The sequence below is a fragment of the Oncorhynchus gorbuscha genome, linkage group LG17 (assembly GCF_021184085.1).
Source record: "Oncorhynchus gorbuscha isolate QuinsamMale2020 ecotype Even-year linkage group LG17, OgorEven_v1.0, whole genome shotgun sequence".
Taxonomy (NCBI): Eukaryota; Metazoa; Chordata; class Actinopteri; order Salmoniformes; family Salmonidae; genus Oncorhynchus; species Oncorhynchus gorbuscha.
The window spans coordinates 49,241,660-49,257,703 of NC_060189.1; the positions used below are offsets into that span (position 1 = coordinate 49,241,660).

General features: G+C 41.3%; 2 protein-coding genes across 2 annotated transcripts in view; one reads left to right on the forward strand and one right to left on the reverse strand.

Moving 5' to 3' along the window:
* Positions 1-2,255: 2,255 nt before the first annotated feature.
* LOC124001972 (zinc finger protein 501-like) lies at positions 2,256-4,662 on the reverse strand. Its single transcript, XM_046309163.1, has one exon. The coding sequence runs from the start codon at positions 3,893-3,895 to the stop codon at positions 2,624-2,626; it is 1,272 nt and encodes a 423-aa protein (XP_046165119.1). The 5' UTR covers positions 3,896-4,662; the 3' UTR covers positions 2,256-2,623.
* An 8,966-nt stretch (positions 4,663-13,628) lies between these two features.
* LOC124002211 (pericentriolar material 1 protein-like) overlaps positions 13,629-16,044 on the forward strand; it is a 37,639-nt gene continuing 35,223 nt past the window's right edge. Inside the window, 1 exon segment of the mRNA XM_046309562.1 lies at positions 13,629-13,801. The gene's annotated coding sequence lies outside the window, so the exon portion shown is untranslated.

Here is a 16,044-nt window from a genome sequence, read left to right on the forward strand (position 1 = left end):
TGTTTCATCATGATAATGCACGGCCCGATATCACAAAGATCAGCACACAATTCCTGGAAGCTGAAAATATCCAAGTTCTTCCAGGGCCTGCATACTCACCAGACATTTCACCCATTGAGCGTGTTCCAATTCCCGCCAATATACAGCAACTTCACATGGCCATTGAAGAAGAGTTGGACAACATTCCACAAGCCAAAATCAACAGCCTGATAAAACTCTATGCGAAGGAGATGTGTCGCTCTGCATGAGGCAAATGGTGGTCACACCAGATGCTGACTGGTTTTCTGATCAACGCCCTTACCTTATTTTTAAGGTATCTGTGACTAACAGATGCATATCAGTATTACCAGTCATGTGAAATCCGTAGAATAGGGTCTCATTTAGTTATTTAAATTGACTGATATCCTTATATGAACTGTAACTCAGTGAAATCTGTAAATGGTTGCATGTTACGTTTATAGACAGCGCGAAACCTCACGATGAAGGTGTTTTGCTCCCACCGCTTCTTCAACAACATAGAGGACGGTGATGGCCAATGTTACCAACTGCTCCTAGACCAGGGTTTACCGTACTAAGAGGTGGGCAATCTGAATGAACCAGAAGTCTGAGAACCTGCCAGATTGTCAACTGGAGGCAGTTCATTAGGGTCACGTTGCAGAAGAAAATGTTCCATAGCTTCAATACCGCCCCCGTGTGGAATATTAGTGTATAATGACTCAACATCAAACGTAACTAACAAGGTATTCTCAGGGAGAGGATCAAGCGATTCAATGATAGAGATCATACTGCTGGTGTCCTTTATTTACAAAGGAGGGGAGCTGTTCTGCGAGTAGTCTAATAAAAAAGTCAACAAAAGTAGATAGAGGGGCCGTTACTGCATCAATGCCCGCTACAATAGGGGCCGTTACTGCATCAATGCCCGCTACAATAGGGGCCGTTACTGCATCAATGCCCGCTACAATAGGTTGTGTAACATTCTTGTGTAATTTCTGCAAAGTATAGAGGGTGTTGAATAGCCAAAAAAGCATGTTCTTTTTTGGTTATCTGACCAGAACTAAATACCCATCTAGGACAGTAAAGATAGTATTCTGAAATTGGGAAGGGGGGATCACTTCTGAGTTTGTAGGTGTTGTCAAGCAGCTGTCTATGACACTCATGTACATAAACAGTCCTATCCATGAGTACAACCGACCCACCCTTACTAACTTGGAGCTGGATTAACTCCTGGAGCAGACTGGATCCTCTTAAGACTTTCACCCCAAGCCAAGGTCATAAAGACAGAGGCATCAGTACACTTAATTTATTTTGAGACTAATATCCGATGGTCAAATTCAAGATCTTTTTTTCTTGTTAAAATTGATAATAGGCATGTTATGAAAAAAATTTGTGGGAAATGTTGATAAAGGGTCTTGTTTTCAGATCTTCGACATCCTGCCACAGGTAATGTTTTCTTGTGTGTGTGTGTTCTGATAGGCGTAAGAGAGAACCAGATATCATTTGTAACGGTTTATGCTCTTTAAAAAAAACTGATCTTAAATCAGCATTTGGGGATAATTACATCCTACTCCATACAACACTCAGCTGGAGGGACAATGCTATTCCACAGACCCATGAGACAAATTAACGGTGATATGTTTCATGTTTTTTTCAAGTCAATAGAGATACTGTGGATTGCTGGCAGATTCCTATGGTAAAACTACCATCCTAGACTCTGACATATATTGTTAAAGGCCTAGTGCAGACAAAACTGTGATTTTCTGTGTTTTATATATTTCCACATTGAGGTTGGAATAAAAAATATAAAAAAATTGTGAAATTGCCCTTTTAACGTAAAAGTGGTTTTAAAAGGCCACCTGAAATTTCAGTTTGTTTTGGTGGGATGGAGTTTTGGCCTGCCTGGTGACATCGCTAGTTAAGGGCCCAATAAGAAAATCAGTTCCAAACCTCTCTGCCAACAGCTCGTTTTCAATTTTCCCCTACCCACTCAGATCACTCCCAAACAGTCCTAGCTAAATTCTTGCATGAGAAATTGCTCTTTGCTTGGAAGTTATTTTTGTTTCTTTGACCATTTTAATTGAAAACAATCACAGTAAGGTACTTAATTGTTACCCTAAAATGATTTGATATTGAGATGAAAACAGCTACATTGGGCCTTTAAATCTAGACTTGAGAACATAATAGAACAGTGGTCCAAAAGTCATTCCCAGGGGACCCACAGGGAGTGCACATTTTTGTTTTAGTGCAGCACTATAATACATGTTTCTAATACAATACTTTATTAGTTCATTAGTAGTTAAAAAAATGTTGAATGTATCAATAACATCAGTCTCACCATTCTCTCATCACCCCGAGAGACCGGGAAACTCCTGTTTTTAACAACGTGAAAACATCCATACCATTCTTTGAACAATAGCATGTACTGTACTGTTTGATCATTATTCAAATAAAATCTAACTTTATTTACATAGAACATTTGACAAAAGTGAATGAATCACATATCCGTGTATTTGAAACCTACAAGATGAATGATTTAGAGTTGTTTCACTAAACAGTTGTCCACATCCTGCTTCTCATCTCCTGACAGAAGATCTGTCTTACTTTTCTTTCTTCTTTCACCATCTTCCTATTTTCTTTCTTTGTGGATGAACAGTATATGCCTGTTGAGGTTAACCTTGTAATTGAAGCTTTTTCCACATTCTCCACATTTAAATGGTTTCTCTTCCATGTGAATCATTATATGTTTGGTTAAGTCACTCTTTTGCTTGAAGCTTTTCCCACAGTCAACACAGCTAAATGGTTTCTCCTCTGTGTGAGTCAGTAAATGAGAAGTTAGGTTCCTCTTCCTATTGAAGCTTTTCCCGCAGTCGCCACAGCTAAACGGTTTTTCTCCTGTATGATTCTGGATATGATCAATGAGGGTCTCCTTGCGATTGAAGCCTTTCCCACAGTACCCACAATGAAATGGTTTTTCTCCTGTGTGAATCATTTTATGTCTGTTCAGGGTCTGCCTACGAGTGAAACTTTTCCCGCAGTCACCACAGCAAAATGGTTTCTCTCCTTTCGCCGTTCCATTTTCGTACTGTGTCCCTTCTTTGTGAACAAGCAGTATATGCCTATTAAGAGTAAGCTTGCGATTGAAGCTTTTCCCACAGTCACCACAGTTAAATGGTTTCTCTCCCGTGTGAATCACTATATGTTTGGTTAGTTCTCCCTTCAGCTGAAATCGGTTCCCACAGTCTCCACAGCTAAATGGTTTGGCCTCTGAATGAATCCTCGAGTGCATCTTCAGTCGGCCAATCTGAGTGAAGCATTTGCCACAGTCAAGGCAGCAATGAGGTTTTTTAGACACTGTGCTGCTTTTTGTCGGTTCTCTCAATGGTGGGCTGCTGTCAAGTCCTAATGGGATGCTGCTTACGGCTGAGCTGTGGATGGAGGTGTTGCCTTCATTATCCGGAGGGTCACACGAAATGTCGAGACCCTTTATGTGATCCAACAGTTTAAAGTCACTCCCTCTGCCATCCACAGTCTGGGTTTGGGGAAGATCGCATTCACTTTTCACACAAGGGGTGAATACGAACTCAATGGTGTCAGATTCCAGGCCTTGGAGCTGCTCTACCTCCTGACTGGTCCAGATTTCCTCCTGTTCCTCTTTAATCTGTGTGGGCTCTGGTTTCTCCTGCCTCAGACTGGGGCTCCACTCCTGCTCAGGGGTTTCCTCCTCTTTTATCTCTGTTGTGATCCGCAGAAGTCTCCGTAGCCGGTCGTTCTCCTCTTTAGAACGGGAAATTTCCTCCAGGTACTCGGCTACCACTTTCTCTACAACGTCAAAAATCTCCACAGCAGCCACTGTTAAACGCTCATTAACAAATACACTCAAAGACTGTAGTTTAGCCATTCTCAGAAAACTTCAAACGGAATTTTCAGTTTCGTGTCTTCCTTGGTCCACACAATGACTGTAGGAAATCAAAACAAACTCGCTTCCAAACCGATTTCCGTGTTTTATTTTACTTGTTTCCGCGGGTGCCGAGCGCAGAAACGGAATATAGTGCCGCCAGCTGGATGGAGTTCTGAGCTGCAATAGGTGATATGGTGAGTGTGATTCAATGACTGCATAGAGCCCCACAATGGAGGTGTCCTAATACCCATAATCCTAGCGATCAAACAGTGAAATGGTTTCAATCGTTTTCGACCATTCATTTTTTCCCCATAGGGAATTTTAGAAACAGTTAAAAGAAGGGCTGTGTTTTGTGTAGGCTCTCTAGGACAAGGGGACAACACAGCACCATCACCAGGAGGAAAAGTAATTGATATTGGCCGTTTCATGGTTATTTCTTTGTAAATCAACAGAGATACATGAGTGCACATTTTTGTTTTAGCCAAGCACTAGACCTGTTTAACATCAAGGACTTGATGATTGGTGATTTTTTATATATATATATTTTTAAATGTCTTTATTTTTGCCTAAAGTATACAATATTTTACACCAATAACATCAGTATCACCATTATCTCATCACCCTGAAAGATTCCAAAACAAAGCATAATTCTGGTTTCTTAAAAAAAAATCAAATGTAATTATGGGAATGATTATTTTTTGTTTGTTTTGATTACAAATCAATTCCCAGATATTATTAGATTAAAGCATGAAAGGGATAAAGGGATATAAAAAAAGAGCCACCCCACCCCCTGGGAAAGCAGAGACTATGACCCCCGGCCCTCCGACCCAACCCATCACCACCCCCACTACCTTCATTCCCATCTCCTGACAGAATATCTGTCTTAAGTCTTACTTTTCTTTACACTTTCATCCTGATTTCTTTCTTTGTGGACTACCAGTATATGACTATCCATGTTCACTTTATGTCTGAAGCTTTTCCCACAGCCAGAACAATTAAATAAAGTCTCTCCTGTGTGAGTCAGTATATGCTTTTTAAGCCTATATCTGTGTCGGAAGCTTTCTCCACAGTCACCACAGCTAAATGGTTTCTCTCCTGTGTGAGTCAATGTATGCACGTTCAAGTGCTCTATGCGATTGAAGTTTTTCCCGCAGTCACCACAGTTAAATAATGTTTCTCGTGTGTGAGTCTGTATGTGCCTGTTCAGATGTCCCCTGTGTCGGAAGCATTTTCCACAATCGCCACAGCTTAAAGGTTTCTCTTCTGTGTGAATCATTAGATATTTGGTTAGGTCTCCCTTCTCCTTGAAACTTTTCCCACAGTCACCACAGTTAAATAATGTCTCTTGTGTATGAGTCAGAATATGCCTGTGAAAAGTCCCCTTGTGATTGAAGATTATACCGCAATGTCCACAGCTAAATGGTTTCTCTCCAGTATGAGTCTTTATACGCTCATTGAGGGTCCCCTTGTGTTTTTTAGATGCGGTGCTGGGTTTCTTCAATGGTGTGTTGGTATCCAATGGTGGGCTGACGTAAAGTCCTACTGGATTGCTGCTTGCGGCTGAGCTGTGGCTGGATGCATTGTCTTGACTATCTGGAGGGTCACAGGGATTGTCAAGGTGGGTTACACTGACAAAAGGTTTTAGATTCATTGGTTTCGAGTCACTCTCTCTGTACTCCAACGTCTGGGTAAGAGTCAAGGACTGAAGTTGATCCACCTGATCGCATTCCTTTTTCACACCGGGAGGAGTGAATATAAACTCTACGATGCCAGCCTTCAGCCCTTGAAGCTGCCCTACATGCTGACTGGTCCTGATTTCCCCCTGTTCCTCTTTAATCTGTGTGGGCTCTGGGTCCTCCTGTCCCAGACTGGGGCTCTCCTGCTCACAGTGCTGCTGCTCAGGGGTAACCTCCTCCCCAGAGACAGCGAGCAAGAACTTGTGGGAATCTGTTCCACATAGTTTTATCTCGGGTGCGATCCGCAGAAGTCTCTGAAGCCGGTCATTCTCCTGTTGAGATCGGGAAATCTCTTCCCGACACTCCTTTATCACTTTCTCTACTACGTCAAAAATCTCCACTGCAGCCACCATTAAGCGCTCACTAATAAACACACTCAAAGACTGTAGTTTAGACATTTTCAGAGTTCGGTATTCAGTTCAATGCGTCTACGCCAGGTGCTTTCTACAAAACAAAACAAGTATCAATTATACTTCCGTGTTGTCTTCTTCGTTAAGTTTGTCAGCGGTTGAGTCCCAAAATAGATAACAGCGCCCCCAGCAGTTGTGAGCTGGGATAGATAAGAACAAACATTTGGTTGGAAGGTAACCTTGCTGAATGCATTCAACTGAAATGTGAGTATGCTCATGTAAAATATGATATGTCCGTTATACAATAATATAAATTTAAACATAAGTCTAAGATAGAGATACCGTTCAAATACAAAATATTGGGCATAAAATAACCAGTGGTGGAAAAAGTACCCAACTGTCATATTTGAGTAAAAGGTAAAGATACGGTAATAGAAAATGTCTCAAGTAAAAGTGAACGTCACCCAGTAAAATACTACTTGAGTAAAAGTCTAAAAGTATTTGGTATTAAATATACTTAAGTATTAAAAGTAAATGTAATATAATTATTCTAAACAAACCACAGAAGCGGTTAGAACTACAATTTCAGCGCCATTTTTGGTAGCCGCCGTTGGACGTGATGCAGCGTGGGCTCTCGAGTGGTGCAGCGGTCTAAGGCACTGCATCTTAGTGTTTGAGGCGTCACTACAGACACCCTGGTTCGATCCCCCCCACCCCCTTGGGTTGTGCTGTGGCGGAGATCCTTGTGGGCTATACTTGGCCTTGTCTCAGGTCAGGATGGTAAGTTGGTGGTTGAAGATATCCCTCTAGTGGTGTGGGGGCTGTGCTTTGGCAAAGTGGGTGGGCTTATATCCTTCCTGTTTGGCCCTCTCCGGGGGTATCATCGGATGGGGCCACAGTGTCTCCTGACCCCTCCTGTCTCAGCTTCCAGTATTTATGCTGCAGTAGTTTATGTGTCGGGGGGCTAGGGTCAGTTTGTTATATCTGGAGTACTTCTCCTGTCTTATCCGGTGTGCTGTGTGAATTTAAGTATGTTCTCTCGAATTCTCTCTTTCTCTCTCTCGGAGGACTTGAGCCCTAGGACCATGTCTCAGGACTACCTGGCATGATGACTCCTTGCTGTCCCCAGTCCACCTAGCCGTGCTGCTGCTCCAGTTTCAACTGTTCTGCCTGCGCTATGTAATACTGACCTGTTCACCGGATGTGCTACCTGTCCCAGACCTGCTGTTTTCAACTCTCTAGAGACAGCAGGAGTGGTAGAGATACTTTTAATGATTGACTATGAAAAGCCAACTGACATTTACTCCTGAGGTGCTGACTTGATGCACCCTTGACAACTACTGTGATAATTATTATTTGACCATGCTGGTCATTTATGAACATTTGAACATCTTGGCCATGTTCTGTTATAATCTCCACCCGTCACAGCCAGAAGAGGACTGGCCACCCCTCATAGCCTGGTTCCTCTCTAGATTTCTCCTTAGGTTTTGGCCTTTCTAGGGAGTTTTTCCTAGCCACCGTGCTTCTCCACCTGTATTGCTTGCTGTTTGGGGTTTTAGGCTGGGTTTTCTGTACAGCACTTTGAGATATCAGCTGACATACAAAGGGCTGTATAAATAAATTTGATTTGATTAAACAAATGCAAAGGCAGCTACTTTGCTGTTATTCTGGCTGCACTTTTTGACACGACTGTAAATTAACCGTAGTTGGCGAGCTAGCAAGCACAGGATAAGAACATTGCCAGCCAGTATGTCAATGGAACATTTAGAGAGAACGACTGGGTCCATAGATACAGAATAGACAAAACGACTGGGTCATGTTTCTAGCAACCAAACCGATAGAACGAACGAACGACCAGCAACCCTAGGTTTGTATCGGGGCGATATCTTGTGGAAGGATAAATTAATATGAATAAATGAATCAAAGTAACATTTAATGCAAATATTATTTGAAAATGTTTGTAACCGTTGTATAAAAGTGACAATGCCCAAGAATCCGGTGTTTGGAGGACATATTGACACTAGTGTTATATTGGCACGGTTATCCTCCAAACACCGGCTTCCAGGTTATCAACATATTTAAATAATGATTGACATATTTGCATTAAATTATGTGCAACTGATTGCTTTATATATATTACGCTTTATCTGCCTTTTTCTCAATTAGATTTGCTCAACTCCTGCATCGTAGTGGAAAAGCATGCACACATTTAAAAAACGCTATTTGTCATTTTATCTATGAAATGTATTGCACAACGAGCTACATTTGTTTGGATCACTTTACACGTTTTTGGGATTCCTCCTATGTAAACGTAATTTGCCTCTCCTCCAGAACCTTTTTTAAATGGTGGCGAAGAGAGGATGGAGGTGAGGACGCGAGGAGTCAAGCACCAACCAATTGAGATTCTCCCGTTGTTTGCGTCCCAATTCTACACACTTCTCCCAAAGTGTGCACTTGAACAATGCCCGTAATAGATTTCAAAGCATTGGGTTGGTGTTAGCATTGGCTGGAGGGAGTTTCCATCATTATCATATCCATCAGGACCCGAGAGAACATAATAGAACAGTGTTCTTCACTCCATTCCCGGTTGACCCCAAGGGAGTGCACATTTTTGTTTGAGCCCAGCACTACCACAGCTGTTTGTATAATCAGGTAATTTAATCAATGATTGGTTAATTAGTTAATTTCCCCTTTTTTTCACCCTGAAAATTCTAACATGTTTAATGTATTGATAACATCAGTTTTGCCATTCTCTCATAGCCATGAGAGACAAAAAACAACCAGGAATTCCTGTTTCTAATAAGGTGAAAACATACTTTGAACAGCAGTGTGCGTTTCCTCACAGACCAGGACTGGTTGTTCCGACAATACGCTGTACTCTTTGATCATGAAATTAAATCAAACTCATTTTACAAACGTAAATGAATCACACATACAGTATATTTATCTTAAACCTAAAACATGAATGATCCAGGGTTGCTTTTCTAAGAGTTGTCCATCTCCTGATCTTGGTCTTTATTTCTTTATTATTTCCAAATTTGTTCTGTTTTCTTTCTTTGTGGATGTTCTATACGAACTCAGCAAAAGAAGAAACATGCATTTTTCAGGACCCTGTCTTTCAAAGATCATTCGTAAAAATCCAAATAACTTCACAGATCTTCATTGTAAAGGGTTAAAAACACTGTTTCCCATGCTTGTTCAATGAACCATAAACAATGAATGAACATGCACCTGTGGAACGGTCATATAGACACTAACAGCTTACAGACGGTAGGCAATTAATGTCACAGTTATGAAAACTTAGGACACCAAAGAGGCCTTTCTACTGCCTCTGAAAAACACAAAAAGAAAGATGCCCAGTGTTCCTGCTCATCTGCATGAACGTGCCTTAGGCATGCTGCAAGGAGGCATGAGTACTGCAGATGTGGCCAGGGCAATAAATTGCAATGTTCGTACTGTGAGACGCCTAAGACAGCGCTACAGGGAAACAGGATGGACAGCTGATCGTCCTCGCAGACCACGTGTAACAACGCTTGCACAGGATCGGTACAGCCAAACATCACACCTGCGGGACAGGTACAGGATGGCAACAACAACTGCCCGAGTTACACCAGGAACACACAATCCTTCCATCAGTGCTCAGATTGTCCGCAATATGCTGAGAGAGGCAGGACTGAGTGCTTGGCAAGTCGAGGTTTTGTCTCACCAGGGGTGATGGTCGGATTCGATATTTATCGGCAAATGAATGAGCGTTACACCGAGACCTGTACTCTGGAGCGGGATCAATTTGGAGGTGGAGGGTCCGTTATGGTCTGGGGCAGTGTGTCACAGCATCATCGGACTGAGCTTGTCATTGCAGGCAATCTCAATGTTGTGCATTAAAGGGAAGACATCCTCCTCCCTCATGTGGTATCCTTCATGCAGGCTCATCCTGACATGACCCTCCAGCATGACAATGCCACCAGCCATACTGCTCGCTCAGTGCATGATTTCCTGCAAGACAGGAATGTCCATGTTCTACCATGGCCACCGAAGAGCCCAGATCTCAATCCCATTGAGCACGTCTGGGACCTGTTGGATCGGAGGGTGAGGGCTAGGGCCATTCCACCCCAGAAATGTCCGGGAACTTGCAGATGCCTTGGTGGAAGAGTGGGGTAACATCTCACAACAAGAACTGGCAAATCTGGTGCAGTCAATGAGGAGGCGATGCACTGCAGTACTTAATGCAGCTGGTGGCCACACCAGATACTGACTGTTACTTTTGATTTACCCCCCCCCCTTTGTTCAGGAACACTAATCAATTTATGCTAGTCACATGTCTGTGGAACTTGTTCAGTTTATGTCTCAGTTGTTGAATCTTATGTTCATGCAAATATTTACACATGTTAAGTTTGCTGAAAATAAACACAGTTGACAGTGAGAGGACGTTTCTTTTTTTGCTTAGTTTATTACTGTCCATATTAAGTTTGTGTCTGAAGCTTATCCCACAGTCATCACAGCGAAATGGTTTCTCTCCAGTACCTTTGAGTATGCATAAGCGCAGGTAGGTTTTCCTTGAGTATGAAGCTTTTCCCGCAGTCACCACATTTGAATGTTTTTTCTCCTGTATGTGTCAGTAAATATACAGCTAGGTTCCCCTTCTTGTTAAAACTATTCCCACAGTCATCACAGCTAAATGGTTTCTTTCCTGTGTGAATCAGAGTATGTTTGGTTAGGTCTCTACCTTACGCTTGAAGCTTTTCCCACAGTTACCACAGCTACATGGTTTCTCTCCTGTTTGAGTTCATATATGCCTGGTAAGGCTAACCTTCTGTCTGAAGCTTTTCCCGCAGTCACCACAAACAAATGATTTCTCCCCTGTGTGAGTCAGTACATGCCTGTTAAGAGAAACCTTTTGATTGAAGCTTGTCCCACAGTCACCACAGCTAAATGGTTTCACTCCGGTGTGACTCCGGATATGCTCAGTTAGGTTCTTCTTGTGTCTGGTAGCTCTTCCTGCAGACATCACAGCTAAATGGTTTATCTCCACTATGAGTCTTTATATGCTAATTTAAGGTCCCCTTGCGATTGAAGCTCTTCTCACAGTCACCACAGCTAAAGGGTTTCTCTCCTGTATGAGTCTGTATGTGCTTGTTCAAGGTCCCCTTTGCAACTCAATCTTTTCCCAGTGTGAGGTTTTTTTGGAAGTGGTGCTGGGTTTCTTCAATGGTGTGTTGGGATCCAATTGTCGGCGGATGTCAAGTCCTACCGGATCGCTGCTTGCGGCTGATCTGTGGCTGGAGGCATTGTCTTGATTATCTGGAGGGTCACAGGGATTGTCAAGGTGGGTCACACTGACAAAAGGTTTGAGATTCACTGGTTTAGAGTCACTCTCTCTGTACTCCACCATTTGAGGAAAGAGTCAAGGACTGAAGTTTATCCTCCTGATCACATTCATTTTTTCACACAGGGAGGAGTTTATATTAATACCTGAAGCTGCCCTACATCCTGACTGGTCCTGAGGGGGGTCCTCTTCCCCAGAGACAGTGAGAGAGAACTGGAGGGGGTCTATTCTACATTGTTTTATTTCAGGTGTGATCCGCAGCAGTCTCCCAGACGGTCATTCTCCTCTTTAAATTGGGAAATCGCCTCCTTGTATCTCGCTACCACTTTCTCTATTACTCCCAAAATCTCTACTGCAGCCACTGTTAAACGCTCACTAGCAAACACACTCAAAGACTGTACTTTGGCCATTTTCAGAGGACTGATAGGTCGACATTCAATTCAAAACAAACTCATATCGACTTGCAGAATTATTTGCATTGCCTTCTTCTTTTGTGTTTTCAGCTGGTGACGAGCCCAGAAATAGACAACAGCGCCGCCCGCTGGATAGTGTTTTGAGCTGGGCTTGATACAAAAGCAAATTTGAAGGGTTTAATTGTGAGTGTGATGTAAACGGAATCAATATAATAATATATTTCCAGTACATAGTAATAGTTCAGATGATTGACGAGGCTGTACAGCTACCGTTGAAATACAAGCAATTTTATTGGGCATAAAATAACATAGAGAAGATGCTACTGTGTCATTCTGTATTCACTATTTTACAACTTGATGTTAGATGGTTCCTCACCCTGAAAGTAGTCTATGGGCCAAGAGAAACTGTAATCCATGGTTCAGTTTTCTTTAAACAGTCACTACAACTTGTGTAAAGCATTTAAGTAAAAATACTTGAAAATACTACTTAATTTTAAGTCGTTTTTGGGGTCTCTGTACCTTACTTTACAATTTATATTTTTAACAACTTTACTTTAGCTTCACTACATTCCCAAAGAAAATTATTTCTCCATAGATTTTACCCAAAGGTACGCATTTTGAATGCTCAGCAGCACAGGAAAATGGTCTAATTCACATATTTATCAAGATAACATCCCTTGTTTTTTTTTTTATTTTTAAAATTTATTTTTTATTAACAACAAACCAATACATAAAGCACATGAGGGAACACAAGCATACATAGATTACAAACAATGGACAATCGAGCTAGGGGGTACAATATCACATTACAATTACACAAGGACCTTAAGGGACATGCATATACTTACAATTCGAACAGTTTTTTTGTTAGTAGAGCATTTAACCGTCTTAAAATACAGTTACATTTATTTTTGTAGGGTACAAAAATGTGGATTTCTGTTTGTAAATTTACATTTGTGTATATGACATTTGGCCAAAAGAATAATGAAATTAATTACATAAAAATGATTCCGCTTATTTCTATTGTATGTAAAGAATCCAAACAGTACATCTCTCCACAATAGTGTAAAATCTTCATAAATGTGTTGATAACATCCCTTGTCATCCCTACTGCTCGTTTGTAAATTACGTCTGAGTGTTGGAGCATATCCCTGGCTATCCGCAAATAAAATAAAAACAAGTAAATAATGCCGTCTGGTTTGCTTTCGTCCCAACAACGAATATTCAACATCAAAATAAACTCGGCAACCACTGATGTATGCTCGCCTCCAATTATATTTCTGCGTCGTCTTCTTTTGTGTTTTTCATCGGATGTGTTGAGCCTCTAGCAGGATGGAGGTGTAGCAAAGAGTGCAGTTGTGAATTGGTGGTCAGGCACATCAGTCTGTAAACTTAAGCAGATCTTGCGGTGTTTTTTAAATACTTTTCTCCAGTCTCAATGTATTATTCATATAGATTATAGGGATTTATTGTGTTTTTATGTGTCTGTGCGTTGCAAACTTTCAGCTCATTCTATTGATTCACAAAGGGGCCTGTTTGTTTATCATATAATTAGAGCGAGTAACAGTCGGAATATTTACACATTTCCATGACACTAGTGTGAGTGAATACTGTAAGTCGTTGGCCAATTTGCTTAAATTGAAATAAACTTGATCTGTTCAAAAGACAACTTTTAGGCAAAACACTGACATTATTGCAACGTAACGTTAGTTAACCATCCGAGAGCCCAAATAGTACCTTATTCAATAGGGGTGCCATTGCCTGTACATTTTGTAAAAACATATTGTACACAATTAGTCACTTTGATATACTATTTACATGTGTGTGTGTATTTGAGGAAAAACATGACAGTATTGATGATGAGGGCTCTTGTGCGAGTCGCACTATTTTATATCATTCCGCCTCGTGAAACAGGGAATATAATGGCTGACACTGGACCGATAAGTGTACATTGACTGAGGGGATTCATCAACAACACCGAAACGACTTATTTGTACTTATTGAGACACAGTCTTCTCCTGGCTCTTAGAATGAGCCGTTGACCATAAAGTGTTACGATAATTTCTCAAAAAACACTCACTGAGGTAATTCATTTCTTTCCACTACTTTTGTTAGCCAAGGCAAGTGGCTAGTTCACCACCAGCTAGCTAACGTAGCATCATCACGCAGTTCGCTAGCTACATTCATACCCAAAACAAAACTAGGTTTGTGTTTTATTTTCGAGTAGATATTAGCTAATGTATTTAACCAGCTACGTATACTTATTTTGAAACTGTTATAGCCAACAATAACTATCTAGGCATGCAATCTTGTCAGGCCGTGAAATCTTGTTTGTTTTTAGTTAGCCAGCTAGCTAGATGGGTCACGTTAGCTAACATTACTAGCAAGTTGACGTTACCTACGCAAGTGTCTGCAAGGTACTGTAATTCCTACTAGATATTGACAGTACTTTCCTCTCCGAATTTAACATCGTTTTGTACATCTATTTTTCAAACTTTCAAAGGGCAGTGAAAGCAACAATTGTAACGTTAGTTGGACTACAATGCATTTTCCATTGTCGGAATTTCACCCCCAGTTTTCGCGGGGAAGGTAGGGGGGGGGGCTCATGCGTTACCATGGCGTGCAACTTCATGTTGCCAAACAGTGACAACGCCAAATGTAAACTAGTTTAGATTTGGATTGCCACACGATGAGGTGAATACACCTCATCGATAGGCTATTGGAGTGTATATTGATGACTGTTTTTGTCCCCATTCTTATTTTACGTTAGCTAGAAGTTCTCAGAGGGGGGCTAACATTAGTTGTTAGTTGTTGCTAGTGACAGTTGGCTCCATCGAACTCGCTGAAGTGGAGGGAATTTCGGAAACTTTACCGGGAATTCTAGCGGTCTACAACGCTGGTTTAACGTGAATCCCTCTTGACTAAACAGTGCCTTTTGTTGGGAAGTTAGATAACTACTGTTAGTCAGCAAGAAATCCTTACTCAGTCCACGATCTCTCCAAAAGCAAACCAACAAATTATTAGTGGGTAACTGAATACACCGCACAGGTACGTAATCGATAGGTAACGTTATTGATATCGGTACAGTTGTATTATCCATGTCATAAATAAGTCACACAATGGTTTGTAGCTAGCTATGGTGTTTTGGATGATTAACTTTATGCCTCATGTTATGGTTTAGTTTACTGTAAAGTTGTCATACTTAGGGAAAGGTCTGTGAATGTTGACTGTTGCTTAGTTGCAGGAACATTCCTCCAAACAAGGCACCGTTTCTGACTGGAGGCTGTTTCTGAAAGCAACAAACACCTCTAGAATCATGCACTCTGTTAATGTCATAACGATGTAGATACTTTGGAAACACACCTCTGTATATTGGTTTCCTTGTTTGTTTTGAAGTGTGTGTGTCAGGGTTTCCATTGGGAAAGTGTGGTGCCAGACAACGTGACCCTAAATATTTGAATTAGCTGTCAATTTGTAAAATGTACCTGACCCATAATGTTATGCATTGTGTGCATGACCCATTACAACATCCACCTGTGGTGCTAAGAATGACAGACATTTAGATTATGGTATTCATTTTAACAGAACATCCAATGCCTGTAATGAAGCAGACACTAAAGCATTATTTTCAAACATTTGCCAAAATGCAATTTGTGGTCAAACTACACTATTCCAAACATCACACCTGATGCCAGAGGTTCCATATGTGACAGATAAATCTCTGTTAGAAACTTAGGTTGCTAATATAACTGGGATTCTGCCTTTGGCTTCTGGACAATAAAATAAAGAGGTATATGTTTTCAAAATGAATACTGCTGCCAGCTCACATTGCAAAGTGGTGGGTGACGTGCTGATAGCATGCCTACCTTTGCACTTGATTGGGAAGCGTGTTTCAATTGCCAGTTGAGAAATAAAAACAGTAGCGCTTTGTAATCGTGGCCATCAAAACTGTTTTCAGGTGACTGCTTTCAGAATTGTTGCCCACTGAGTGGTCTTATAAAAGTACATGTTTTACTTCAGCAGCAATGAGCTGAGGAGCTGCTGCGCAGCATTGTCTGACAAGCGATATTCCGCTCAAAATAGGCTATGTGCGCAAGTAAGAAATTATACATTACGACCCAGGTTCCTTCTATTTTTTTTCGTCACTGAGCTCAAACTTGAAAGTTGTAAAAATTCTGTGCAACCTCCTGTGTGCGTTTACTCCACACTGAGGCTGTACCTGCTTTAAGTTAGTTTGAACAGTGGCCAAGTATGTAGGCTACTGTGGCTATTTGATCATAATGTAGACCTACGAGTGGCCTACCATCATGAACAATGAAGAAAATGC